A 26352-nucleotide genomic window follows, 5' to 3' on the forward strand; every position below is an offset into this window, starting at 1 on the left:
GTGTGTGTGTGTGTGTGTGTGTGTGTGTGTGTGTGTGTGTGTGTGTGTGTGTGTGTGTGTGTGTGTGTGTGTGTGTGGTTTAAGGTAGCTTTGGTCACCCTTAAATATGCAGTCAGCTCTGAATATAGCCCGGTTATCTGCAGTTAAATGAATGTGGGACGCTGTTCCAGAATCTGTGTGAGAGGATACTGTGAGGTTAGCTTCTCGCATCACAGTGAGGAAGAAATGTGGCTGAATCATATTTACAAATCCAAGCAGACACGCATAGCTAATGTGCGTATATATGTTTTTATATTTTTGTGACCATGTGTATGTTTTGTATTTAATCAGAATGAGAAACAGGTCTATTTCCAAGGTTTACACATACAAGGAATTGGCCTTGGTGTATTTAGTGCATACATAAACATTAATAAAAAAAATGTAACTATTATCTAGACAAACGATAAATCGAACTATTTTAACATTAACATATAGAGAAATATTATAGAAAATGTATAGAAAACTACATACAGTATGATATGACAACTCAGAATAATAACATCAAATATGTGCAGTATTGTTACGAAAAGTGGAAAGCTGTTCAGATATTAAAAGAGATAGCTTCGAATACAAATGTGTAAAAATATTCTGATGGTTGCGCAGTACTGACAGTACCTAAATAAAATTCCGAAGTGATTTAAAAACAGACAGTGTGTGTTGACCTTCTCCATGTTTGTCCTCCTGCAGGTGTGAGTTGGGTGGAGGTGCAGAGCAGCAATCATGGTGGCCCTGTCCCTAAAGATCGGTGTGGGGAACGTGGTGAAGACCATGCAGTTTGAGCCCTCCACCATGGTGTACGACGCCTGCCGCATCATCAGGGAGAGAGTTCCTGAGGCGCAGCTCGGCCAGCGTGAGTTCTTCACATTTGTTCACATTACACAAACACAACCGAACATTAGACATATGGCAGATTACAAAATAATGCAAACAAATTTAATAAAAAGTGTGCAGTTACTAGAAATAAGTTTAAAGTACAAATTAATTAACAAATTCAACAAAAATACAATAAAAGCATATCCACAAACAGAGCAGAGTACAGCTTACAATTCTCCAAATAGATTAACCATATTCAACATTTCCTCACAGTAGTTTAGTCCTTTCACTTTAAGCTTCCATAGCTTCTGCAATGTCCCCAACAGTTGAGTTCTTCACATTTAAAACATTTCAATGTGCCAGTAAACTTCATTATTGCTGCTTGTCGGATGGTCGAAAAGCTTCAGAAACCTGCTCCTTAACACACCAAACTGTTCATGTGTGCACCCCTGGGGTCTCTCTGATGGAACTGTTTGAAAAATGTGCATCAATATCTCAATTTTTAAACAAATTGTCTATAGAGTGGTGCAGGAATGAGTGCTAAAACTCGTAAATGACTTAGCATTCTAGTTATTTCAGTTTGCTTATCTTAAAGTCAACAAGATTTGAATTGCGTTTTTGTTAGATGCCTGAAATAGGATCTGTGGTTCACAGGAGATTTTTACGTTTTATTGTATAAAATAATACGCCAGTAAATACCCCATTTGTACGTAGTGTCTCTACTGTGACATGTGACATACTGCCTGTGCTGCAGCATTTGGGATGTTAGCCTTTGCAGACCATTGACATGCACACAAACCTTTACAACACACTACAGGAAAGGGAAAACCCCAAAAGCAAAGTAGGGCCTCTTTACCAGTTTCTATGCAACATAGTTTGCAGAAATGTTAAAAAAGACATTGTTTGTGGTGTCATGGAGCCCTTGCGACTTTAACTTCAGGGTCCGCCTACAAAAAAAAACATCATCCCTGCACCACTCTTATCTGAGCTGCCCTTTCACCCCACCTTCCAGTGTGGCAAATTTAAACACTTGAGCTTTGTGACAACGCCGGACAACACTTTGTAAGACCTAGTTTCTTTCACGCAAAACCCAACCCTCATCCAAGCCGCCTTGTTGCTTGTTTTGCAGATTGTTGTATTGGATTAAGGAGGTTTGCTCTCCTTGAGGTTTCTTTGTACTAAGGCTGTACCTGTTAGTCTGATTGCTTTTGTTAAGAACTGCTCATTGAAACAACTCAATACTGAACTTCCTGGTCCTCAGCAATGCACCTAGTGTGAAGTCCATCAGATGAACGGCTGCTGAAAACTTGAAGGACATAAATAAATACAGACAGACTTCTCTTGTTTCTTGAGATGTATGTAACCCTTTCTACAAAAGAAGAACTACTTGCTTTTCCTAGGTCTCAGGTTATTGTCAATAAGCACTCTTATAGTAGTCTGGAGCTTCTCTTCATATATAAATATTGTACAGTAAATGGACTTTATCTGTCAACTTTAACAAATTCTCTATTGTCCGGAAAGTGTCAAAGATACTAAAATGCAATGCAACATGGTTTGAGTAAGTTTAAATGGAGAAGGAGTACACAGCAGCTGTAGGTGCATGCAGGGGAATGCAGGAGGGATTGTCTAGAGGCAGATGAATTGTGGCCTTGCTACCTTTTGTCTCCATGATTACAGGCTCTGCAAAAGAGCTGCAGTAAAAAATGCCGCTGTAAGCTGAGAATAGCTCTCCTTCAACAGATATATCAGCTGGCGTGCGTGCAGAGTTATGTCTTTATTACATGAGCTATTTCAGAAGCAGCTCTTTGGGTCACATGATCAAGCCATTTTACCTTAAAGGTCCCATGTCACTTCCATTTCCACTGATCATAATTCCATTGTTGAGGTATACTAAAATAAATGTATATTGTGCAATTTTACAAACTCACATTGGTTTCTCATACAGCATCTCTGTATAGTATGTGTATTCACTCTCTGTCCTAAACGGCTTGTTGGAGCTCCTGCCCCCCCCCTCCCTGTGAGCCTAGTGGCCGTCTGCGAGACAGCGAGACACAGCGAAACCCAGCCTGAAACACACACCCGCAGCCTGGCTGGGAGTTTGTGTGTGTGCCCAGGCTGAGTTCCGCGGTGTCTCGCTGTCTCGCCGTCTCGCCGACCCCACACCACACCAGTGAGCCAGCTCACAGTGTCCCGCTCCTTGCAGCAGCGAGCCTCGCAACGTCCCGCCGAGTGTGTGTGTGTGTGAGGAAGTCCGCGGATTGGTTCAAACGTAACGGCTCCGTGGATTGGTCAATTTGGACCAATCTGCGGAGCCGTTGCGTTACGTTACGTCACTATCCCCACGAAGTAAACAATGGAAAACGAGAAATGTCCAACGAGGCGTTCTGGGGCAGCATAGACAGGTCTTTTCTGTGTTAGAGTTTTACTCGCTACAGGGTGTACTTTGAGGGTTTGTGACTTTGCAGACCGTTTACATGCAGAAAAAGCTTCATAACACACAAGGGGACGGGTAATAACCAGAAAAGCATGACATGGGACCTTTAAGAAACACAAAGGGGTAAAGCTAGTATCTCTGACTTTGCCTCAAACAGCTTGTTCTACTCTCCAGCAGATGAAATGGTCCAGTTCTTACCAAGACAAGTGGTCACATTTTGAAGTGTAACCTGATATGTTATCCAGAGTCCCACTGACCTACTAAACATGGACAGAGAATCAAAATCAAGATAGGGGGGAATTAGGTTTCCTGACAGTTTCACCTCATTAGAATAACATAAATAAACGTTACTATAAACAAAAGTTGATGTAAAAATGTCAATCAAAGTCCTTGTGGCCACAGGGACACAGGCTCATGATGAAGACATGATGAAGCTCTTGTTAGTCCGTCAAATACTCCCTTGTTTCCATAAATGAACGACAAACTAATTCCAGATATTCCGTCTGACTCCTTGCTATCGCTCTTAGCTTGTCCATTTCATTGGCCACTGATTTACGTTGATTTAAGAGCTTATATCTCTGTATTTCCATACATCTGGACCTATCTCTCCTCCTTCTTCTCTTCGGTTTACCTTCCATCCTCTGTGTCTTTCTCCAGTTTTCATGGGGACAGCCGTTGTTCCTTCCACCGTGCTAGCCGGTTTTATCGTGATCAGCAATGTCTGATGTAAACAAGGCCATAAACAAAGACCTCTCTAGACTTTAGAGAGGGCACAGCGTAATAAGTTACTAATAGGAGTTACTAAAAGAAAGTAGAATTAAATAAGCATGAACATTTAAAAAATCTAGCAGGAGCAACTGCATCAGGCGGCGCATGTGTACTAGACAAGTGCACATATTTGAAAAGTGACATCCAACACAAGCACTTACAGTAAGACCATAATAGCTCAATAGTGGCTGAAAACCACCATGTGCATGTATGCCAAGAAACACAGCTCCAGTGACTCACTGAGTATTTCTGTTTCCTCCTGCAGCCAATGACTACGGGCTGTTTCTGTCCGATGAAGACCCAAAGAAAGGCATCTGGCTGGAGGCGGGCAAGGCCCTGGACTACTACATGTTGAGGAACGGGGTGAGTCATCTTCACGCTCTCTGCACACCGCTTAATGCTTCAAATCATTTCAGCACTCCCCAGCCACCCACACATGTGCTCAGTGTCTGTTCACCAGCTGATCCCAACACCTCTAGGATGTGTGGACTAAACACACAGGAATGCATTCAAGATCTCATCTCATGTACTGTTTGTCATTGAACCAGAAGCTCCAGACGTAACATATGATGTCTGCAGTAGTAGACTATGCACTATATTATCTGTTTTATCTGTTTTAATTGTTCTATTTCCTATATATATATTCATGTTGCACTGTTGGAGGAACCTGTGACTTAAGTTTTTCATTGCCATATCTACACTGTAGCTAATGTGCACCTGACAATAAAGCCTTGCATCTTGAATGTAGTAAAGCAGCTGTGGACCACAGATACTATAACTCACATTCATCTACTGATGTTCCTGCTTAAACAACACCAAATATTATAAACACATCCACTGGCTGGAGTGGGTTTAAACAAATTAGCGTTAATTAGGCTAGTATTTGTTAGCATTGCTTTTGCTGGTTGCTGTGCAGCCATTAAAAGAGGCCCCTTAGAACAGTGGTTCTCAAACTTTTTTCAATAATCTAGCCCCTTTGAAAAAGAAATTCAGCCAAGTACCCCCTGATAAGCGCAACAACTATTTGTTAGGGAAAAAATGCCTATATAAAGAGGTACAGTACAGCCTTGCACCATCAGTGTCTGATTTATTAAAACAACAACCTTGTAACTGAGAAACACTTAAATGCTACATTTCAAATGTTTACAATCCATCACTAAATTCATGGCAAACCAATTTTAACATCATGCAATAACACTAAGACGACATTAGTTGCATTGAACTGATCTTTTTAATAAGTTGTACTTACAATTTAGTGAGAAACATGGGCTTGTGCTTCACTGAGGATCTTTGTCATTCTGACCGGGAGGCAAACTGCAGTTATTACACTTTGCGTTTTTAAATATGTGTAACTCTGTTAATATAAAACCCACACTGCTCAAACTTCTTTACTTTTCCTAAAATTGGTATATTTATTTATTTATTTATTTTGCGGCGTGGGGAATGAAGAGAAAAAAATATATGAGCATTTTATGAGCATGGGATTTTGACCCCTCATATAAACATATGCATAATGCTGCGCTATACTTTGCGGCCACACGCCGTTGCCAAGCAACACTCATTGTTTAGGTGTCCTTTGATAAGCAGGCAGTCATATCATTAACTAGAACTAGCTAGATCTGATAGATTTGGATATAAACGCGAGTGAAGTATAACCGGACGCGAGAGAGATCAGAGATCAGATCAGCTGCTGCTGACGGAGAACACGCAGCTCTGCATGATCACAGCTCCGCCCGCTGTGACGGACCGGTGAGCGGAGCAAAATACACTAAGAGTTAGACTTAACACACTTAGCTAGTTTATCTACTCTGGAACAAGATAAACTAGTTATACATATATGTATTCTTTACTGTCGGGTCACTCATTACAGGTTCAGCGAGCTGCACGAGACTGACGGGCTGTCAGGAGAGAGAGAGGAAAAGAGAGCACCCAGTTTATTTTCCCCATTTTATTATCCAGAATTACTGTAAACCTTTGAATAAAGTAGTTAATCTACTATTAGTAGTTTGTTTAAATGCATTACTTATGTTGGTTTTTTTCATTAACATAAAATAAATCTCACGTACCCCCTGCAGTACTCCAACGTACCCCTAGGGGTCCGCGTACCCCCATTTGAGAACCACTGATGTAAGACAACAGAACAATGTGACTTTAGAAAATAAGAAACCAAGATATTTATGATAAAAAATTATTTTATTTATAGGAAAAACCTGCCTTTCATTAAGCATATTCAGGCAGTAGCTTATACACCAATAATGAAACACGTCAGCACATACTACAGTTTGAAAAAGCAGGAATCAAATCAGAGCCAACAGAAAATGAGAAATACATTTTTTTGCATCATGATTACATCCAATTGCATGACTCCCCAAGCCTGGATGTATCCCATGTAGTAAGACAAGATAAGATAAGATAAGGACTTTATTCATCCCGTAGGAAATTGTTGTGCCAGAGTTACAAAATACAATAAACACAGCAGCATAATAATGATAAAACTGTACACTAACAGTGCAGTAAAAAGAGCAATTCAATAACTACAGGAAACATAGATGGTCACATATTTAATGTAAATATTAACAGTATTTAGTAATTGGTATTTAGTAGTGCAAAAACCGTAACACTGCCCTGTTCCCTGTGTGTCTGCAGGACACTCTGGAGTACAAGAAGAAGCAGAGGCCTCTGAAGATCCGCATGCTGGACGGCACCGTGAAAACCGTCATGGTGGACGACTCCAAGATCGTCAGTGACATGCTGATGACCATCTGTGCCAGGATAGGTCAGCTCCGACACACACACTCACACATCAGAAGGACAACTCTCTTAAAAAAAGAAAAAGTTGTATTCATCTATTCAATATCATACATGAACATCATACATTCTACATACAACAGACATACAATATCCTGCATTATATTTGTTACTGGAAATGTGTATTTCCTCATGTATTTGTTCCACATACATACATATACATATATCAATAAAGTACTGATCTATCTATATCTATCTATCTATCTATCTATCTATCTATCTATCTATCTATCTATCTATCTATCTATCTATCTATCTATCTATCTATCTATCTATCTATCTATCTATCTATTCTATCTATCTATCTATCTATCTCTCTATCTAATCTATCTACTTCGTATCTCTCTCTCTCTCTCTCTCTCTCTCTCTCTCTCTCTCTCTCTCTCTCTCATCTCTCTCTCTCTCTCTCTCTCTCTCTCTCTCTCTCTCCCCTACCTACCTACCTACCTACCTACCTACCTACCTATCCATCTATTACCTATAACCTTTTGTCCCGTCTTTCTTCTAATAGCTCATTCTACATCATACCACAATATTCTACAACACACGCATTCATAAAATAAAGGCCAATAGTATCTTCTTGTAGATTACAAAATGTTCATGAATATTCAATAGCTGGACGACTCTCTGATCACATATAATGTCACCGCTGATTATAGGTGATATTGGTTTAATCCTTTAAAAAGTAAATGCTGTATTGTGTTTGTGTGCCAGGTATTACAAACTACGATGAGTACTCACTGGTGCGAGACATCATGGAGGAGAAGAAGGAGGAGACCACAGGCACGCTGAAGAGAGACAAGACTCTGCTGAGAGACGAGAGGAAGATGGAGAAGCTGAAGCAGAAGCTCCACACAGACGATGAGTGTACGACACACACCAGAAACACATTTAGCATCATTAGCTCACTGCTGGTCAACCAACTGTGACCAGCATGACTGGGCTTTACTTGAAATGATCAATTCCTTTTTGATCTTGTATGATATAGCATTTTTGTTTGTGAGGATGTAAAGATATACTGAGTGGAACAAACACAGAGGCTCATGTATACATTAATGGGTGAGGCTCAGAATAAGGAAGGCTAATATTTGACCAACTATCACACTTGTTTTAAATGCCAAAGAAGACATTGAACAACTCTCTGCTCCTACTAATTATTAACATCAAAGTATACTTTAAGCACCAAAAGTAAAAGCACTCATTATGCAGAAGGGCAAAACTAAGCACCATATGTTTTAAAGGGGACCACCTATCATGCAAAATGCACTTTTTGATGTCTTTTCTACATAACTATGTGTCCCCGGTGTGTCAGGGAACTCACGCAGCGTCAGAAAATAAAACCCTCTCTCTTTTCCTCCGTACCCAAATCTCTAAAAACGGGGCTACAACGGAGCTGATCCAGATTTGCGTCCGATATGACGTAATACCTGAAATGTGGACCCACGGCCCTATCAGAAACGTTGCTATCAGAAACAATGCCCGACTGTTTTGGACGTAATATGGTCGGTGTTTACATTAGCATCGCTAACACTCAGAGCTAACCTGTACTGGAGAGCATGTGTGTGAAGAAGCAGGAAATAAAAAGGAACTCACCTTGTGGTATAACCGGCAAGAGAGAAAGCCTTTGAGCTCCATACTGTTTCAGAAATAATCCTTGATAATCCATGATATGGCGTTTCATCACGGCAGTATTTAGTTTAGACAGTAGCTGCCGGGTCCCGTATGAGCTCAGCCCCCTCCTTTTTTTTTTATCTATTTTTTTAAAGTTTTATACCCAAATCAGCACTTTTGAATCAGGAAGTGAAATAGAGGGATATGAGGCATGGCTAGAATGGGTGATCTGTTTGGTATTTTGAGCAAAACACTTCATAGACATGTTTTTTATATATTTTTATACATCTGAGACCTATGCTATTGCCTAAAAATAGCATGATAGGTGACCTTTAAATTATAATATTACAATTATTTGTGTTTTAATGTGTTCATCACTTCAATGTTGCACTTAGTAAAAGTAAGGTTTATTTGAATTCATGTATATACTTATGGGTAATTTAACCAATAGTTATATATGATAATATATTAGTAGATTTATTTTTTATATTATTAACCTAAATCTGCAATGTAACTCGTCTGTAAATTAAATGCATTGAAGTAAAAAGGACATTTGCTGACAAAATGTAGTGGAGTAAAAGTGGCATCAAATAAAGCACACAAACCTACATTACTTGAATAAATGTACTCTGTTACATTCGACCACTGCTATAACCATTTTATAAAAACAACTTTATTTGAGTGTAACTTCTGCACGGAAACAGACTCACTTACATCGTCATGAGCTAAGGTCATTTCTGAAGTAGCATTAGATCAAGCAGAACTGTATTGATTGGACATCATCAGTACTCGGCATGTTGTGTGTAGTGTAAATGTCCAATAGTCACACATATTGAAGCCTTGACCCAGTGAGTTGATCTTTGACGTGTCTCCTCAGTGAACTGGTTGGACCACGGCCGGACGTTGAGGGAGCAGGGAGTGGAGGAGACGGAGATGTTGCTGCTGAGGAGAAAGTTCTTCTACTCGGACCAGAACGTGGACTCCAGAGACCCGGTCCAGCTCAACCTGCTCTACGTACAGGTACACCAACTACCCACAAAGTTTGGAAATCCTTCTATAGTGAGTCAGTTGTTCTCTTGATAATATTCTTTGTGTGTGTGGACAGGCCCGTGATGACATCCTGAACGGCTCTCATCCAGTCTCCTTCGATAAGGCCTGTGATTTCTGTGGCTATCAGTGTCAGATTCAGTTCGGAGACTACAAGGAGGACAAACACAAGCCTGGATTCTTAGAGTGAGAACCGCATTCATACTCACATATTCACAGGTGTTTCTTTTGAATACACCTGTTATTCATTTCATTCTGGTTATACTTTTTACTCCACAGTTTAAAGGAGTTCATTCCCAAAGAGTACATCAAGAACAAAGGAGAGAAAAAGATCTTCCAGGTAAGACTGTCACTGCTTCTTCATCTGATTCTTCATCGATACTAGCTATAGTGATCAGACTAAATGTAGCTGTTATAATATTCATTTGTCGCTTGAGAATAAACTCAGATTTGTCACTGTATGGATGTATTGAATTTTAAAACATCCGCACTGAGCAGAGAGGAACTGTTGAACCCAGAACACATACATGTACTATAGCATGACAAATGTCCATAAGTCATTAGATTCCACACATTTAGGAACAATGGTTTGTATTTCAGGTTTGCTCTAGTCCTCTGATTGTTCCTCTTGTCTCTGCAGGCACACAAAAACTGTCAGAACATGACAGAGATCGAGGCCAAAGTCAGCTACGTGAAGCTGGCCAGATCCCTGAAAACCTACGGAGTGTCCTTCTTCCTGGTCAAGGTGGGATAAAAAAAACGTTCAGGGGCATCTGTCCACTGGTGATTTGCTCCCATCACGAGTACACTGAAATAGCAAAAAGATAAACCCACTGCAATTGTGTAATATCTTCTTTAGTTAAGAATACAGCTGATTCAGATTGTCTTGACCAGATTTCCAAGAACCCCAAAATGTTGACTAGCTCCTAAAACCAATAGTGGCAGAACGGGCCTTCTGCTCGGCTGCTCCCAGTCTGTGGAACGCTCTCCCCGACCACATGAGACCGTGCAGGCTTTTACAAAAGGCCTCCAAACCCATCTGTTCAATAGAGCCTTTTCCTAGACCTTTTATTTATTACTACCCTTTTATTTATTTTATTGTTTGTTTTTACTGCTTTTTATTCATTCTACCGTGTTGTGTACTGTTTTTATTTTGTTCCATGCTCACTGCTTGTAGCACTTCGGGATCTGAACTCAGATATGAAGTGCGTTATAAATTAAACCCATTATTATTGTTATTATTATTATTATTATTATTAGACATAGTGTCAAAATAGCCCTGCCAACAATGTATTATCTCTGGGCATGAGTAGAACATGTGACTTGGAGATGACATCTGTCACACTTGTCCTCAACCCCTGGAAACATTTCTGATAGGCGGATTTTAGAAAAATGAACCCTGTGTAAATGTAGTTGTCTTTAACACACCTGGTGTTCCTTGTCCTGCAGGAGAAAATGAAGGGCAAGAACAAACTGGTGCCTCGTCTGCTGGGCATCACCAAGGAGTGTGTGATGAGGGTGGACGAGAGGACCAAGGAGGTGATCCAGGAGTGGAGCCTGACCAACATCAAGCGCTGGGCCGCCTCGCCCAAGAGCTTCACTCTGGTGAGTAGTAAGAGATCATGTCAGAGTGAACAGAAGCAAAGTAAATGGTGTAACATCTCGTATAGTAACACGGTTTGTGTAGTGAGAAAGAATTACATGATGGATTTCAGCAGCTGAAGTGAGTCTTTTGCAGCTAACTACTAACGGTGATTAAGGTCACATTCACACCTAATAGTCTGGTCGTCTCTGGTGCGCACCATGCGACAGTTTGTTACATTGTTTCATTTTTCAGAAAGTTCGGTTTGCGTTCACACGGGCAAAATTCAAACGGACTATAAACTTTAAACACAAGTCATGTGCTCGGAAATGCTGTTCAACAATAGGTCAGACATTAAGGGGGTAAAAACGCACATCCCGACAATTTCTACCGGAGCCTCCGCCATGGAGCATCGGCAGGTTATTTTCATGCTGTTGTTAATCTGGAGAGCATATCAACAGATTCTAGCAACGGCGCATATGATTATATAATCAGACGACATGCGATAAAAAACATTATAACACATATAATGAGAGACGTTCTGCAGAAAGGAGGGGGTTTCACCGACGGCAGGTGGCTCTGACTTTTATGTATAGTTTTTAGTTTGATAGTTATTTTTACTTTACACGACACAGTTCAACACTTCATTCTGCTTCACTCGTTCGCTAACGATTTTGAAGACATCCGTGTTCTTGTGACACGTAAATACTACGCTTCCTATGTTTTGGTGCGGACTGCGTTCACACCAGCGATGAACCGCTCCAGAGTTCACTAGCAACACCTCTTTTTAAGTGGACCAGAGTCCGGTTGTTTAGTTCACTTCAGAGGTCTCGGACTGCGTTCACACCAACCCAAACGAACCGCACCAAGCAGCTAAATGCACCAGGGTTCGATTCAACCGGACTATACAAGGCTGGTGTGAATGCGAGCTTTAAAAAAATAAACGGGAGAACGATTTTTTTATTGATTTGATTTATTTCAAATGTGTAAAATAGTAATAGTAATAATGAAATGAAACGTGAGAATTATGATACTATACAAACTTAAGCAGTGTCAAATTGATAAACAAAAATCTTACTGACTTATAAATTATATATAAACAATCTACTTAATTACACATCTGAAAAGGGGTGGGAAGAAGTTTACACTTATTTAATCCCACCCCTTCTCCCAAAAACTAAATTATTAAAAAAAGAAAATCACCCCATTGCCCACAGTAATTAGTATGTAAGTCGCTTTGGATAAAACAAGTGACATGTAATGTAATGTTGTTGATGGTTACGTGTGTTAATGTTTTAATCTGTGTGTTTTCTTCTGCCTTCAGGACTTCGGGGACTACCAGGACGGGTATTACTCTGTTCAGACCACTGAGGGGGAGCAGATCGCTCAGCTTATTGCCGGCTACATCGACATCATCCTCAAAAAGGTAACAGTCAGCTTTACTTTGGGACCAGCGTTAGGGATTCAAATCGTCAATTCATTTTAAATTGAATTTTTATATCATGGACGCCCCTCTTCAGTTTTCTCCTCATCAGTTTCCCATCAGAGAGAAACATTTATTACCTTAACAAATGTTTTGTCAAGCTGTCATGTGGTTGATTTCTTAATGTAGAAAAAGTTTGTAACAGTATCTAGTAGCTGTTTGAAATGAAATCCTACTTAATAATATGAATGATAATGCAGTTAAACCCCTTCAGCTAAACATCTTACTGTATCTAATACCAAAGGGACACTTTGTTTTAATCAACCATTACACCTCTTTTGTAGACGGGAGAGATATCATGTATTAAACAAGTATTTGATACATTATTAAGACTATTTGATATTCACCCTTAGAGCATTTGAGCCAATGGATATGATATTATTAATATCTCTCAGATGAGGTTGTAAATTAGGATCTTTATCTTGTCTTGCTGAAAACAGCCCTTGCTCTTACATTGTTGACTTCTTCGTGCTGACGTATTCATTACCCTTTTATTAGATTTGTTGCATTTGTTTATCCACCACTGTCCTAAAACATCTGCATTGTGTCCAATGAAGGTTGATTTTAGCCTCTCTTGAAAATGACATTTTCTATCATCCCTTGATGTCTCTTCACAGAAAAAGAGCAAAGACCACTTTGGCCTGGAGGGAGATGAAGAGTCCACCATGCTGGAAGACTCTGTGTCACCCAAAAAGTAAGTTTGGTGCAATTTGACTTGCATCACAGCAGCTCCATGTGTAACATCAACAATTGTTTTAACATAACAGCACAATCAGTGAGAGAAAACCTGCTCAAAGAGCCTTCAGCGTGCATTTGATCTGGATTCAGCTCTGTATCTACTGAGAGGACTGACTGGAGCTCAAAGGATGCTTCAGTCTGACTTTATTGAATCTCCCATTAGATGGTAGCAGTTCAGATTCTCTGTTCAGAGCATGCTTTGGGTCCCAGATGATGTTGTTGGACAGCCTCACAGGTTATTATGGTCTGCTGAGTCATAAAGTCTCTGACAGGGTGGACCAACAATCTTTGAGCAGATTTTTAACAGGTGGAGCAGTTTTGATTTTAAAGTTGTTGACAAACACTTTTAAAACATATAGTCTCTGATTGCCTTTATCTCTGTTAAATTGTATTTTTAGTCTTGTATGTGTTTAACAGAGACATATGTTAAGGATTTACATATTAGCTCTGTATTTACTGAGAGGACTGACTGGAGCACAAAGGATGCTTCAGTCTGACTTTATTGAATGGCGGGACTGTGTATCTCCCATTCGAGGGTAGCATCTCTTCTCATCTTCTGTGTGACACCCACAGGTCCACGGTGCTGCAGCAGCAGTTCAACCGGGTGGGGAAGGTGGAGACGGGCTCCGTGGCTCTGCCGGCCATCATGAGGTCCGGAGCCGGGGGTCCAGAGAGTTTCCAGAGGGGCTCCATGCCTCAGGCCAAGCAGCACATCACCAGCGGACAGATGCACCGAGGACACATGCCCCCTCTGGTAAAACAAACATGATTTCCACTGACAGGAAGTCATAATAATAATAATAGAGGAAGGTAGGAGTGGAAGCAGGGGGACTGTGATGGGTTAGGGGTCAAAGGCCATGGTGAACAGGTGAGTTTTTAATGATGACTTGAAGATGTCCAGGATCTCTAGATGTTTTCCACTGACAGGAAGTGGCTTGCGGTATTGAGAGACAGACGTTTACATCGTTGTACATACCAACTATGTGCAATATGTGCAATATATATATATATGCCGTTAATAACTGTGCAATATATACCTGGCTGCTTCATCTTCAGAACTTTTACAGGATGTGTATTTTGTAAATTGTGTAATCTTTAGCACCAAAAGTAAAGCACTCATTATGCAGAAGGGCAAAACTAAGCACCATATGTTTTAAAGGGGAGCACCTATCATGCAAAATGCACTTTTTTATGTCTTAAATACATAAATATGTGTCCCCGGTGAGACAGGGAACTCACAAAGTGTCAGAAAACAAAACCCTCTCTCTTTTCCTCCGTACCCACATCTCTAAAAACGGGGGGTACAACGGAGCTGATCCAGATTTGCGTCCGATATGACGTAATATCTGAAATGCGGACCCACGGCTTGATGTCTAAAATGCATGATCTGTTTGGTATTTTGAGCAAAACTGATTCTGATTGGTTGTGTGTGTCCACAGACTTCAGCTCAGCAGGCTCTGACAGGAACCATCAACTGCAGCATGCAGGCGGTGCAGGCGGCCCAGGCCTCTCTGGACGACTTCGACACGCTGCCCCCCCTGGGAACTGACGCTGTGAGAGTTCACTTCCTTTTTTGCTAATATAATAACAGTATGATATCTAGATCTTTGTCACCAGAGGATTTATTTTTCCTCCCCTTTTTTTAAAGGCATCGCAAGCCTGGCGCAAAAACAAAATGGATGAGTCCAAACATGAGATCCACTCCCAGGTGGATGCCATCACAGCCGGCACAGCATCCATGGTGAACCTGACTGCAGGTGAACACTGTTCAGCTCCACGCTCTCTCCTCAGTATTTGTAATACCAGTGACGTGAACCCCCACCATGTTTTCTCCTGACACACTGCTGAAATGTTTACCATGATCCACATGTTGGTCCGGATTATTTGTTTTAAATTCTCATTATCAATTCACAGCTTCATAGTTTCTTGAAGAAATAGTTTTTCCAGGCCACAGTACATTAGACTTGACATGCAGGCATCCTCTCTTCTTCAAAACTGTTCAGATTGCTCTGGCCTCGTCATCCGTTCTGCGGTAAGGTCCATTTTTAGGGAGCTACTCACTAGTATCAGAGCCATAGTGACACACATATGAACCTGAAGAGCTAGCTTAAATGTACCATTCAATAAGGAGGCTTTACAATGACCAGTCTATTGGTTAGGCGGTCATATGTTTCATATTTCCTATCGGCATTCTTTACAATGCACACATACAGTAGGCCTACGGGTGAGTTTGATTCACATTTTATAGGCGAATGCACTTCGGCTTTCTAACTAACATGGAGAGAGAGCGAGGGGTCAATTGTGTGGGCTTAACTTGAAAACATGTGGGGCTCATACTGCATCTTGAGTCATTAAAAAAACATGTTGAGATAGGAACCAGGAGGAGAGTTCACTCCATACATCGGGTGTATTCAGAAGCATACAACGTGTTTAAAAGGCTAAGTCCAGATCCTCAATCGAGCCTCAGAATGTGTATTGTTTTGCTGAATTGAGTCATATTTGTCTTCAGTTTATTCATTGTTTATTTTATTGTGCACTAGTGGTAAGGTAAGGTAAGGTACGTTTATTTATATAGCACATTTTCAGACACAGAGGCAACTCAAAGTGCTTCACATCATCACTAACACTTAATAACAACACAACAGAAAGGGACACAATAAATAAACATAATGGGATAACACTAGTGATTGTATCTGTCCTCAGGCGACCCAGCGGAGACGGACTACACAGCGGTGGGCTGCGCCGTCACCACCATCTCCTCCAACCTGACGGAGATGTCAAAGGGAGTGAAGCTGCTGGCAGCGCTGATGGAGGACGAAGGAGCCAACGGGCAGCAGCTGCTGGGAGCCGCCAAGAACCTGGCCTGCGCCGTGTCCGACATGCTGAAGACCGCCCAGCCTGCCAACGCCGAGGTACAACACACACACACACACACACACACGCACACACACGCACACAAAAATCACTTAAACCATAAATACAAAATCTTTGAATGATACGAACAACGTCCCTCTATTGGTCAGAATAATGATAATTCTAACAAAAAGGTGGGGTTTAAGAGCCTTCATTCTTAGTCACAAGGGATAGGAATACGATGGGATAAGCTCTCTGTATCACACACACACACACACACACACACACACACACACACACACACACACACACACACACACACACACACACACACACACACACACACACACACACACACACACACACACACACACACACACACACACACACCTGGGTGGGCATATGTTGTAAGAGTTTGTGTCTAAGATGTGTTTTTGTTGCAGCCTCGTCAGATCCTGCTGCAGGCTGCAGGAAACGTGGGCCAGGCCAGCGGAGAGCTGCTGTCTCACATCGGAGAGACAGACCACGACCCACAGTTCCAGGTGTGTCCATATTTTTCTTTTGTATGTGTTGTAGGGACAATACACATTTATTAACATCAGCACTTGGGTCCATCAGGCCATATTTTGCCATGTATCTGCTGTCCCTGGCAGATCAAATATACAAGATCACACAAGCACAGAAATAACACAACAGCACATAGTAAAGCACATCCTATCCTTTATTCATGCTTTATTCTTCCCGGTTAGCACTTGCAAGACAAACTTAATGGGAAGCACAGCATTTATTGAGTAATTTAGTTATTTAGGCTATAAGATTTAGAAGAGCCATCGAAGACAACTTCCTAACCTATAATTATTTCTCCTGGTAATGTGGGAAACTATTTCAGATCTGTGAGAACCCTTTTTCCCAGCTTCCTTCAAATGTTAACTTTGATATTGAAAGATGATAACGCCTATAACACCCATACTTTCATTCATTTAAAACGGCTTTTACAGCACAACTTGAGCAATGTTCTCAGGTTAAACCCAAAGAAGGAGAAAGGTAAAATAAGAACATACATCTCTGGTTGTTTTATAAAAGTGTATCCGTGTTGCTGCTCTGTTTCATGTGTATATTTGACAGTTTCTAGGTAGAGGATCTTTCAGGGGTGCCACGAGGAGGGTCACCTCTTATTGTCAAACGATGGTAACAAATGTGTCCTAAAGACAAGTGTTGTATTCTCAAAGGCCAATCAAGACAATCTCCTAGTCAACAAAGTAGAGAAATCCTCTCCAACCACAAATTCTATCTGTCAATCATATTTCAATCCAGCTATAGACTTGGATTATCTTTTAATTCTTAAAATGAAATGTAGCTGATACTGAATGAATAAAAAAACACCAATGTTAAAACCTTTCACTGGAGGCAGCTATACGTTTGATTATATTAACCATTAAAAGCTAGAATAGTTGTTTTAATTCCCTGCAATATCAGAAGATCTTTTAATCATTTTTGGTTTCAACTAATATTGTGTATGACTTAATTTATAATCTATGTAATCCACCACTATCATCCGTCCCTCTTCCCCTGTGAGTGATGACGCTCAGTGATGCTAACCGCGGTGTGTTTGCTGTCTGCAGGACATGCTGATGCAGCTGGCTAAAGCTGTGGCTAACGCAGCAGCCGCTCTGGTGCTGAAAGCGAAGAACGTGGCTCAGAAGACGGAGGACTCGGCCCAGCAGAACCGGGTCATCGCTGCCGCCACGCAGTGCGCCCTGTCCACCTCTCAGCTGGTGGCATGCACCAGGGTCAGTGGACCTCACATGTTTATTTTGATCTGGTTATTAGGATCCATGTTAGTGCTAGCATGGTTCTTCTTCCTGGGGTCCATATATATACAGTCAAACATAACATCTCTTTTTATGTATTTAACAAGAAACACAAATGATCCTTTCAGCTATCTTTAAACCAAACACAAAGTCAAACAATTCCTCAACATTTATGAACACATTTCTAGTAATGCATGGCAAACATACATTAAGTCCTTGTCTGAAATAACCTTAACATGTGTATTATCTATCCTGCAGTCTCCGACATATTAAACTCCAATAGAAATGGGTATTTGAAAAAATAAATAAGATTTTCCGCCACGGAAGATTTTGAGTTTCTCTATTCTCTATATAACACAACTTATAGATCATAGTGTACATACAGTATATGAGTATTAAAGATTTTTTTATTTTTTTATATATAAATATATATTTTGTATATACTTTTATTTATTTATTTTACTAACTTACCAATTTACTTACATACTTACTTACTTACTTACTTACTTACTTACTTACTTACTTACTCACCTACATAATTACTTACTTACTTACTTACCTACTTACTTACTTAGATACTTACTTACTTACTCACCTACATAATTACCTACTTACTTACTTACCTACTTACTTACATAGATACTTACTTACTTACTCACCTACATAATTACCTACTTACTTACTTACCTACTTACTTACTTAGATACTTACTTACTTACTCACCTACATAATTACTTACTTACTTACCTACTTACTTACTTAGATACTTACTTACTTACTCACCTACATAATTACTTACTTACTTACTTACCTACTTACTTACTTAGATACTTACTTACTTACTCACCTACATAATTACCTACTTACTTGCTTACTTACTTACTTACTTACTTACTTACTTACTTACATACTCACCTACATAATTACTTACTTACTTACTTACTTACATACTTACTTACTCACCTAGATAATTACTTACTTACTTACTTACTAACCTACTAACTTGCTTACTTACCTACTTACTTACTCACCTACATACATAATTACCTACATACTTCCATACTTACTTACTTACTTATGAATTAATTCCTTCATTTATGTATTTACATATTCATTCCTTCATGTATTTATTCGCCCTTTCTCCTCACCCTTTCTCCTCCTCTCCTCACTCCTACACCATGTCTCCTCTCTTCCAGGTGGTGGCTCCGACCATCAGCTCCCCGGTGTGCCAGGAGCAGCTGATCGAGGCGGGGAAGCTGGTGGCCAAGTCGGTGGAGGGCTGCGTGGAGGCATCGCAGGGGGCCACTCAGGACGAGGGGCTCCTGAAACAGGTGGGCTTTGCTGCCACAGGCGTCAATCAGGCCCTCAACGAGCTGCTGCAGCACATCAAGCAGTACGCCAGCGGAGGACATCCTATTGGACGCCACGGAGAAGCCACCGACCGCATCCTGGACGTCACTGAGAACATCTTCAGCTCCATGGGAGACGCTGGTAGGTGCAGGGAGCTCAAATCAGGAAATACAGCTGGTTATCAAAATGTTAAGATAAGAAAACGATGAACCTTTATTTATCCACATAGGGAAATTAGGTGGCAGAGCAGCAATACAATACAATACAATACAATACAATACAATACAAAGGGGCTTTATTGGCATGACCACATTTTAAACATAGTATTGCCAAAGCATTCCGCACAAGGCGTTATAACAGAACAAAACAAAAATCAACACTAAAGACTGCTTCGCGTCAGGCCGAACCACGCCCCTTAACTGATATAATGACCATATCCTGTCGTGAGCTATTGCTTAATTATAAAAATGTAATAAGTAAGATATGATACACCTTTATTGATCCCTGTAATATCAAAAATGCAGGTGTTAAAGAAGGAATAAGATTGAAACAGGGGATAGGACATGTAACAGTTCACTCGCAGATAAATTAGAATGTAAAGGAAAGTATGTAACGGTACATAATAAAATATTATTGGTAGAGCTGTCTGCATATATACAAAAATGAATGTTTCAAAATGTATACTATAAATGTCTCTTTGCAAGTGCTGTCAATTTACTCCGCCCCATTTGCTTCAGATCAACAAACCGCTGTGTGATCGCTTAATTTCTATATCTCTAAGAAAGGTATTGTAAGATGTAATGGCGAATAGAGTATTTGGTGACAGAGAGCTGAGGTATTCTTCAAGAAAACACAGAAGCATTTTTTTTACATGTAGCGACCTGCTCAGTATGTCGAGTATACCTCACACTTATTTAGTTTAAGCTGTACACTGAAGCGTTAAGAGGTTTTCTCATTTCAGATGTATTAGAGGATGGGCTATATTGAGACAATCAAATATGAAGAATTATTTGTATGTACGAATGACAATAAAAGCCTTGAACCTTGAACCTTTCTACCCTCTTCCCCTCTCCTGTAACCAGGTGAGATGGTCCGTCAGGCCCGTATCCTCGCCCAGGCCACCTCCGATCTGGTCAATGCCATCAAGATGGACGCCGAGGGAGAGTCCGACCTGGAGAACTCACGCAAGCTTCTGTCAGCCGCCAAGCTGCTGGCTGATGCCACCGCCAAGATGGTGGAGGCTGCGAAGGTCTGCCTTTTCTCTTTCATTCGGTCTGCGTTTAACACAATGAACAAACCTCTTCATTTGAATTAGTCTGTTATTATTTTATTTTTTTATTTAACTGTTTATTTTAATTTTTACAAATCAAGACATATCCTGACATAGGACTTTTCCATTCAAATGACAAATAATAATATGGTAAAACAGAATATGAAAAAAACCAGTTACAAGTTAAAATAAGGAAATAAATAAGATAATTATAATTTTTTTAATTAATAATAGTAAAGTAAATAAAAATAAATAAAAGCATTTTACACAAGGAGTGACATCTTTAGCAGAGCAGGATCGGTTACACGGTTACACGGGGACATTGTCCATAATGTTCTTTTGAATTTAGTCTGTTATTTTAATAATGTGTAATGATGTGTTCCTTCCCAGGGTGCAGCAGCGAACCCCGACAGTGAGGAGCAGCAGCAGAAGCTTCGAGAGGCAGCTGAAGGTCTGCGTATGGCCACCAACGCTGCCGCACAGAACGCTATCAAGAAACGCCTGGTCAACAAGCTAGAGGTAGAACAGAAGGAGAAAGAGCAAAGACATGCGCAAACTGAGTGACATTTACAATCCAGTTTTGCATATAACACAGATTTATTGGATTGACTGGAGGAAGATGGCTTAACAGGTCCTCAGCAGCTAGAATTAACAGGTTTTTAAATTTAGCTTCAATAGTGATGGATGCAACCATTTTGAATCCACCTCACAAATCCAATTTTCATTTTTTTCCAATTAAATCTCTCTATCATTTCCTAAAATAGATGCTCCCTGTATTTTCGTCAATTTTTGTATCATAGGTTACACAGAAAATAAGAAATATTGTAATTGTTGTTCTACATTAATTAAGGAACAATCTTGTTTCAAAAACTCCGACCTTTTTTACTTAATTTTCTTGTTTTCTCAGTTCAATGGAACATTTTTAGACCTCTCCTGACTTGCTGACATGAAGCTCATTCCCAGTATTAATGATATTAGCTGCCAATTTAGTGCCACCACTTATTTAACCACCTATACAACTTTAAATATGTTTGTTACAGTATATAGAAGCAGTGTTTTAATTTGGCTTATGTATGTTTTGTGTTTCCTGTCAGCATGCAGCCAAACAGGCAGCAGCAGCGGCCACTCAGACCATCGCTGCCGCCCAACACGCGGCCTCCTCCAGCAAGAACCATGCGGCGCAGCAGCAGCTGGTCCAGGCTTGCAAGGTAACATCTTCTCAATGTATACATCAGGTTTACAGACACAGTGGCTAAATCTCAATGTTTCACCTATTTTTCTTCATTTTTACCCTTTGTCTGTTCTCTCGGTTTCTGTCTTTTTCCTCTCACATCTTTGTTTGCACCATTTTAAGTCGAACACTGATAAAAGTGATCTAGTTTTGAGGTCTAACAGTCTTCATTTATATGTACTACACTGTATTACAATATAATGATAATATACCATTCGGACCTCTCCCTTTCGGTTGCTGTTTTTGTCTCTAAAATGCGTCAATTTATCACTGGAGTCCCTCAGGGCTCTGTGCTGGGTCCCCTCCATTTTCTCTGTACACCAATGCATCTTGCTCTGTTGAAAAACATGTTATTTAAAATGTTTTAGCTGTTTTGAAGCTAATGTACCCTCATGTTTCTTGCTTTTCTGATTTTGTATCTTCATGGATAATTGCACTTTGTCAGGCACTTTGTATAAAATTGTCAACTAAGTGAAATGTAATATAATGTGTTTGTTTGGTTTGTGTGTGTGTTATCAGACGGTGGCAGAGCAGATCCCTCAGCTGGTTCAGGGGGTCCGGGGCAGCCAGTCTCAGCCCGACAGCCCGAGTGCTCAGCTGGCCCTCATCAGTGCCAGCCAGAACTTCCTGCAGGTGACTGACACACAAGCAGCTGATTTAACTCAGTGAACATGGGAAAAAACGCTAGATTTCACAAATAAAGTACAACAGTCTACGGGAGAACAGTAACTGACATCTAACAGAACAGTTCAGTTATACTGGTACAGCTGTGATACATGTAGCTACACACAGATGTGTCTTTAGAATCAGAGGGGCGCTCTGTGCGGCACCTCTTCCTGGTTTTATGGTTATTTGGGTTATGTGATTGGTCCTTTTGTCCCTCCAGAACTCTTTGTTTGAAACATGCTAATACTTTGTGTCTCCCTCTCCACCAGCCTGGTGCTAGGATGGTGACAGCCTCCAAGGCCACAGTCCCCACCATTGGAGACCAGGCTTCAGCCATGCAGCTCAGCCAGTGTGCTAAGAACCTGGCCAGCGCTCTGGCTGAGCTCCGGACCACCTCACAGAAGGTACTGCACAACTTTAGTCCATTGTCTTAATCATGGGGACTCACCCCAACATTCACTAGCATGCTTTTAGATTTACACAAAGACAAGTTGTATACATTAATCTCAGTTCTACTACAAAACAAGTTCTTCAGGCCTCATTTAAATTGAATGTTGCACAAAACACAAAATATTCCTGATATGAATTGGTAGGCAGTGCTACAGTATGTTTTAAGTAAATGATGGGCCTCATGTAAGAACATCTTTGTATTATTATCCAAAACTCCAAGTCAGTTTTAGCAAACGCTTCAATGGGAAAACGTTTCTCAGAAATGGCCCCTTGAAGCCTGAGTAAATGACACCTGTTCATATGGCATGAGATTTTCTTTTTTAACAATTTTGAGCTTTTCTGCAAAACATGTTTTCTATATAAGAAGTTTTATCTCCTGTCAATTATTTTAAAGCCTGTCGCTCAGACAGACACCTCACTGATATGTGTGTGTTTGTGTGTTTTTGTGAATGCAGGCTCAGGAGGCGTGCGGTCCGTTGGAGATAGAAAACGCTCTGTCCACTGTACGAGGTCTGGAGAAGGAAATCCAGGAGGCCAAGGCTTCAGCTAAGGCGGGGATACTGAAACCACTGCCAGGAGAGACGGTGAGACACACACACACACACACATACACATACACATACACATACACATACACATACACATACACACATACACACACACTGATATTACGAACAGTATGGCTGACAGTGTGTGTCCTCTCTGTGTCTCAGCTGGAGAAGTCCTCTCAGGATCTGGGGAGCAGCACTAAGGCAGTGAGCTCAGCCATGGCCCAGCTGCTGAGCGAGGCCACGCAGGGCAACGAGAACTACACCGGTGGGTGCAACATCATATTAATATATGAAAGAAAGCCTACAAACTACTGCTCCATAAACTTAGAAATTAAGAAACAGTACATTTTATTTGTAAAATAGAAAACTTGTTGTGTTCCAAATAAAGACATAAATATGACATTTTGAAAAATCATCATATGTTTAAATACAGACAAAATACACTGAAGAACTTTAACATGTATTTATATTTATATACAGGTTTGGAAGTAAACTAATTATTACAAAATTGTTTATTGTAGCTTGTAAGTCATTTTTTATTTTACGAAATGACCATTTTATTTTGTAAAGCCAAACATTATACCATTATTTTTCTGTCATCAAGACAAACAGTGCAGTCTTGTGATTGGCTGTTCTAATTTCTGTTCTATTTCAATGAGCCAACAGCCAATCACACAACTTGCCTGTTTGCTTGATATAGTAATAATCAGCTGATAATAATTAGCGGCAATAAGCTTTTTGAGGCAGAGCTGTGTTGTTTTAATGTGATTGAATTTAAAGCTCATGTGACATTGTTTCTGTATTTATTAATGTGGTTATTCCTTCACCCAGGCATGGCAGCCAGAGATGTGGCCCAGGCCCTGAAGTCTTTGGCCTCGGGGGCCCGAGCCGTCGCCGCCACCACCGAAGACCCGGCGGCACGCAACGCCATTCTGGACTGTGCCGGAGACGTCATGGACAAATCAGCCAATCTGATCGAAGAGACCAAGAGGGCCATCGCCAAGCCAGGAGACCCAGAGAGTCAGCAGCGACTCGCCCAGGTGAGACACAGAGAGGGAGAGAGAGAGAGAGAGAGAGTGTGTTTAATCCCTGAGAGCTCATATTCCTAAAGCTTTCTTGATTTTAAGGGGTGCAAGAAAACAAGCTGTTGGCCGACTTCCCAAAGTTGTATTGATTTCTGTTTTTAAAGTTCTGATTATTATCTAAAATCCAAAATGTGTGTGTGTAGGTGGCTAAGGCAGTGTCTCAGGCCCTGAACAGGTGTGTGAACTGCCTTCCTGGCCAGAGGGATGTGGACAACGCTATCCGAACTGTGGGCGAAGCCAGCAAGGCTCTCCTGTCCAACTCTGTGAGTAATACAGATTGAATCACTAACAATGTGTTAACAGTGGTGAGATGAATGCTTCTTCTCACTGAGGTTTGTGGCTTTCCAAGTGAAGATCTTCTCTGTGAGGGGACCAGGGCCCAAAGACTGTTGTTTAAAAATAAATAACAAAACTGTAGGTGGGATAACAAATACTTGAATATGGGTGCAGTTCTGCTAATGGGACCACTATAACAGCCATCTTAATGTCAAAGCTTTTAGAAATGTCCCTTTCTGGAAAGCAGTATTATATTATCTTTAAAGCTGCCCAAAGCCATTCAAATGTCATCACACTTCTTTCAGCCTTTGCTAAAGGGATTTGAGAACTTCATCTCCTTGCCGGTTTCTCGATTTTTATGATATATTTCCAACACATCATTTGTTTTCCTTATTATTTTTGGTGTATTCTTTACCCAAAAACCGCATTCACATGAATGACAACAAACCAGTCTGACTAAAAAACGTGCATTAAAATGTTTTGTTTCCCAGATGTTAGTGCTACTGTATAGCGACCTCTTGTTCCTTTGTATCTCTCATGTTTCTCCTCTCTCTCTCTCTTGTTAGTTCCCGTCCAGCGGCAGAAGCTTCCAGGAGGTTCAGGGTCAGCTCAACCAGGTGGCGGCCGGTCTGAACCAGTCTGCCAACGAGGTGGTGCAGGCCTCCAGAGGGACCACGCAGGACCTCGCCCGCTCCACCAGCAAGTTCGGACAGGACTTCAGCAACTTCCTGGATGCTGGTGTCGACATGGCGGGAACATCCCAGGTCAGCATAACGACAGAATACTTACAGGAAGTGATACTGCCAGTGGCCAGAGGGGAAACGGGCCCAAAAGGTTTCAGCACGAGGACTTCCTGCTGCTAACTTCCTCTTTAAATCCACTGTGGGAGGCCTCTGAAGTATTTCATGAGATGACAGCTGAGTAATTCTCAACAACTTCAAAGCAGAATACATCAGAGAAAAACTACATATTATAATATGGGTCATGAAACTAATTCATGATACATTTGCGACTCAATTTGGCCATATATATGTACTTGAAATAAGGGTCAAGTGATAGGGTTCTCTCTATTTAGCTAATTAACAAATGTATGGATGAATTAGCTGTTTCTAGTATATGTGGTAGCAGAATGGTCAAAGTGAAATTAAGTCAACATAAATAGTTTAATTTCAGGACACAGTTGTATGATTTCTGTACGTCCTTTCCTCCTGCAGTCTAAAGAGGACCAGACCCAGGTGGTGTCCAACCTGAAGACCATCTCCATGTCCTCCAGCAAGCTGCTGCTGTCGGCCAAAGCCCTGTCCACGGACCCCAGCTCCCCCAACCTGAAGAACCAGCTGGCAGCCGCCGCTCGGTAACACACACGCACGCACACGCACACACGCACGTACACACACACACACACACACACACACACACACACACACACACACACACACACACACACACACACACACACACACACACAGACACAGACACAGACACA

The 26352-nt window shown here is 40.9% G+C and overlaps 1 protein-coding gene across 1 annotated transcript in view; it reads left to right on the forward strand.

Annotated features, from left to right (window-relative positions):
• tln1 (talin 1) overlaps window positions 1-26352 on the forward strand; it is a 78513-nt gene that overhangs the window by 21816 nt on the left and 30345 nt on the right. Inside the window, exons 3-31 of the mRNA XM_034125779.1 lie at window positions 727-889; window positions 4320-4417; window positions 6701-6830; window positions 7577-7729; window positions 9351-9493; window positions 9579-9706; window positions 9800-9860; window positions 10161-10265; window positions 10970-11125; window positions 12427-12528; window positions 13203-13279; window positions 13897-14077; window positions 14763-14876; window positions 14972-15080; window positions 16027-16235; window positions 16620-16718; window positions 17799-17966; window positions 19184-19478; window positions 20420-20586; window positions 20998-21126; window positions 21702-21815; window positions 22358-22471; window positions 22774-22908; window positions 23410-23538; window positions 23668-23770; window positions 24337-24545; window positions 24734-24853; window positions 25433-25630; window positions 26081-26220. Of these exons, the coding sequence (XP_033981670.1) occupies window positions 760-889; window positions 4320-4417; window positions 6701-6830; window positions 7577-7729; window positions 9351-9493; window positions 9579-9706; window positions 9800-9860; window positions 10161-10265; window positions 10970-11125; window positions 12427-12528; window positions 13203-13279; window positions 13897-14077; window positions 14763-14876; window positions 14972-15080; window positions 16027-16235; window positions 16620-16718; window positions 17799-17966; window positions 19184-19478; window positions 20420-20586; window positions 20998-21126; window positions 21702-21815; window positions 22358-22471; window positions 22774-22908; window positions 23410-23538; window positions 23668-23770; window positions 24337-24545; window positions 24734-24853; window positions 25433-25630; window positions 26081-26220 (4016 nt within the window). The 5' untranslated portion in view covers window positions 727-759. The remainder of the gene's footprint in view (window positions 1-726; window positions 890-4319; window positions 4418-6700; window positions 6831-7576; window positions 7730-9350; window positions 9494-9578; window positions 9707-9799; window positions 9861-10160; window positions 10266-10969; window positions 11126-12426; window positions 12529-13202; window positions 13280-13896; window positions 14078-14762; window positions 14877-14971; window positions 15081-16026; window positions 16236-16619; window positions 16719-17798; window positions 17967-19183; window positions 19479-20419; window positions 20587-20997; window positions 21127-21701; window positions 21816-22357; window positions 22472-22773; window positions 22909-23409; window positions 23539-23667; window positions 23771-24336; window positions 24546-24733; window positions 24854-25432; window positions 25631-26080; window positions 26221-26352) is intronic.

Source organism: Trematomus bernacchii, unplaced genomic scaffold (genome assembly GCF_902827165.1).
Source record: "Trematomus bernacchii unplaced genomic scaffold, fTreBer1.1, whole genome shotgun sequence".
NCBI lineage: Eukaryota > Metazoa > Chordata > Actinopteri > Perciformes > Nototheniidae > Trematomus > Trematomus bernacchii.